Source organism: Miscanthus floridulus, chromosome 19, assembly GCF_019320115.1.
Source record: "Miscanthus floridulus cultivar M001 chromosome 19, ASM1932011v1, whole genome shotgun sequence".
NCBI classification, from domain to species: domain Eukaryota; kingdom Viridiplantae; phylum Streptophyta; class Magnoliopsida; order Poales; family Poaceae; genus Miscanthus; species Miscanthus floridulus.
The window spans coordinates 89,815,021-89,817,938 of NC_089598.1; the positions used below are offsets into that span (position 1 = coordinate 89,815,021).

At 57.8% G+C, this 2,918-nt stretch overlaps 1 protein-coding gene across 1 annotated transcript; it reads left to right on the forward strand.

Moving 5' to 3' along the window:
* The first annotated feature begins 267 nt into the window (after positions 1–267).
* LOC136528574 (dolabradiene monooxygenase-like) lies at positions 268–2,581 on the forward strand. Its single transcript, XM_066521543.1, has 2 exons — positions 268–1,354; positions 1,661–2,581. The coding sequence occupies exons 1-2, from the start codon at positions 452–454 to the stop codon at positions 2,294–2,296; spliced, it is 1,539 nt and encodes a 512-aa protein (XP_066377640.1). The 5' UTR covers positions 268–451; the 3' UTR covers positions 2,297–2,581.
* The last annotated feature ends 337 nt before the right edge of the window (positions 2,582–2,918 follow it).

Below are 2,918 nucleotides of genomic sequence, written 5' to 3' on the forward strand. Positions count from 1 at the left end.
ATTATATCGTATTTGACCAATTATAAATATAAAAGTATAAATATTTATAATATCAAATAAGTATCATTAGATTAGTTACAAAATATATTTTCATAATAAATTGATTTGGAACTATAAATGTGTTATTAGAAACTTGATCAAACATGAAGCGGTTAAACTGACACGCATACCACAGTTACATCCTTCCGGGGGACAGTTGACAGTGTCATATCATCAAATACGTAAACATGTGTGCAAGCCTTGTCTTGTTCCCCGCGGCATCTAAGCATGGCCCAAATTGTTGGGGACGCTCCAAAACGACACTGCGATTGTGAGGTGCAATAATTTAGCCATGTCAGTGTTACAGGCTTGTGGAGAACATTTCTTGCCATCCTCGTAAGCTATGAACAAGCTATAGTAGCAACGTTGTCGTTGGGGTTGGAAGCAAGCATCGTCCCGTGCGCACACGCCAATGGATGACCGCTACTATGTCTACCTCGGACTGGCTCTGGTGTCGCTGCTCGTCGTGCTCGCGAGGCGCCGGCGCGGTCCCGCGGCCGGCCATGGCTTGCGGTTTCCGCCGGGGCCGTGGCAGCTGCCGGTCATCGGCAGCATGCACCACCTCGTGGGCCAGCTCCCGCACCGCGCGATGCGTGACCTGGCGCGGCGCCACGGGCCGGTGATGCTGCTCCGCATCGGCGAGGTGCCCACGCTGGTGATCTCGTCCCGGGAGGCGGCGCGCGAGGTGATGAAGACGCAGGACACCTCGTTCGCGTCGCGGCCGCTGAGCGCCACGGTGCGCGTGCTCACTAACAACGGACGGGACATCATCTTCGCGCCCTACGGGGAGCACTGGCGCCAGCTCCGGAAGCTCGCCATCACGGAGCTCCTGAGCACGCGCCGGGTGCTGTCCTTCCGCGCCATCCGCGAGGAGGAGGTGGCGGCCATGCTGCGCGCGTGCGCCGCCGCGGCCGCGGAGTCGCTCCCCGTGGAGATGCGCGCGCGGCTGTCGGCGCTCGTGGCCGACGCCACGGTGCGCGCCGTGATGGGCGACCGGTGCAGGGACCGCGACGTGTTCCTGCGGGAGCTCGACCGCTCCATCGGGCTCTCGGCGGGGTTCAACCCGGCGGACCTGTGGCCGTCCTCTCGCCTAGTCGGCCAGCTCAGCGGCGCCGTGCGGCGCGCGGAGGAGTGCCGCGACACGGTGTTCGGGATCCTCGACGGCATCATCAAGGAGCACCTGCAGAGGATGGACAGCGCCGGCGCCGGCGCCGGCGAGGCCGGCGAGGACCTTCTCGACGTGCTGCTCAAGATACACAAGGATGGCAGCCTCCAAATCCCGCTCGACATGGACGTGCTTAAAGCCGTCATCTTCGTAAGATCTCTTTTGCTTACTATTACTAATCATTTTGATTGTTTTCTTCAATCATAGAGTTTAGATGCCACACGGCAAAAACGCAAGGATCTGTCTCTTTCTCGCGTCGTTTGTCACAGTGCGCGTACCAGGAAATTGCAGGGTGCATGAGCTTGACAGCGTGACAGTATAGACTGCAATATGCACATCGTTTGTCCCTGAAAATAACAAGGCAACTAACAAACCAACATGTGACACCATGTTCGTCGACATGTCGTACTCCATGCATTAATGACGACCAGCCTCTGTCTGTCTCGATCTGTGCAGGACATCTTCGGCGCCGGCAGCGAGACTTCGGCGACCACGCTGGAGTGGGCCATGGCGGAGCTGATCCGGAACCCCAAGGCGATGCAGCGGGCGACGGCCGAGGTGCGCGAGGCCTTCGGCGCGCGCGGCGCGGTGGCCGAGCACGTGCTGAGCGAGCTCCGGTACCTGCACCTCGTCATCCGGGAGACGTTCCGGCTACACACGCCGCTGCCGCTGCTGCTCCCGCGGCAGTCCCAGGAGCCGTGCCGCGTGCTCGGTTACGACGTGCCCGCGGGCACCACCGTGCTGGTGAACGTCTGGGCGCTGGGCCGCGACGGGAGGTACTGGCCCGGCGACCCCGAGGAGTTCCGGCCCGAGCGGTTCGAGGCCGAGGCCAGCGCGGTGGAGTTCAAGGGCGCCGACTTCGAGCTCCTGCCGTTCGGCGCCGGCCGGAGGATGTGCCCGGGGATGTCGTTCGGGCTCGCCAACGTCGAGCTCGCGCTCGCCAGCCTGCTGTTCCACTTCGACTGGGAGGCCCCCGGCGTGTCCGACCCCGCGGAGTTCGACATGACGGAGGCGTTCGGCATCACCGCCAGACGGAAGGCCAACCTCCTCCTCCGCCCCATCCTTCGCGTGCCCCTTCCCGCCGGTGTCTAATCTCCGCCCTCGCCGCGCCGCTAATGGTTTGCTCGTTACTTGTGTCAGTGTGCATTCACGTGATCGATAAGCTGCTCTGGCCGAGGGTTTGGCCACCGTCGGCGGTGGCCATGGCCTGTCTAGAGGCAAGGAGCTGTTTCTGTTTCCTTGTGTTTTTCCCCTGGGCCCTACTATAACCTATTAGTTCAAGAACGATAGGTCCAAGCCCATCGACGTTATGGGCCTACTTGTTTAATATAGGCTTTCAAAGAAGGGTAAAGTCCTTGTACACACCCTCTAACTCTATGTTCCACTCCCAAAAAAAAAAGCCTCTAACTCTATGTCTCATATATAGGGTCATGGCCTCCGTGGGGATGGCAATCTTACCCGCTGGTGCAGGTACCTATGGGTTTCGTATCTGATAGGTGTGGTTATAGGCATGAAAACACACTCGTGGGTACATAAGGATTGGGTACGCGCAAAGATATAAATAGGTGTGGGTACCTATGGGTTTTGTATAGTCCTACTGAACTCTATGGAAGTGAGATTGATATTTTTATGTGTTGTTTAACTATGAATTTATTATTTCATATCACTGTAATTTTATTATTTGAACTCTCTTGAATATACCCGTCAGGTACCA

Coding starts and splice junctions, on each gene's coding strand:
- LOC136528574 (XM_066521543.1), top strand. CDS start 452: ATGGATGACCGCTACTATGTCTACCTCGGACTGGCTCTGGTGTCGCTG. Junction 1,355..1,660: donor TGCTTAAAGCCGTCATCTTC/GTAAGATCTCTT, acceptor CGATCTGTGCAG/GACATCTTCGGCGCCGGCAG.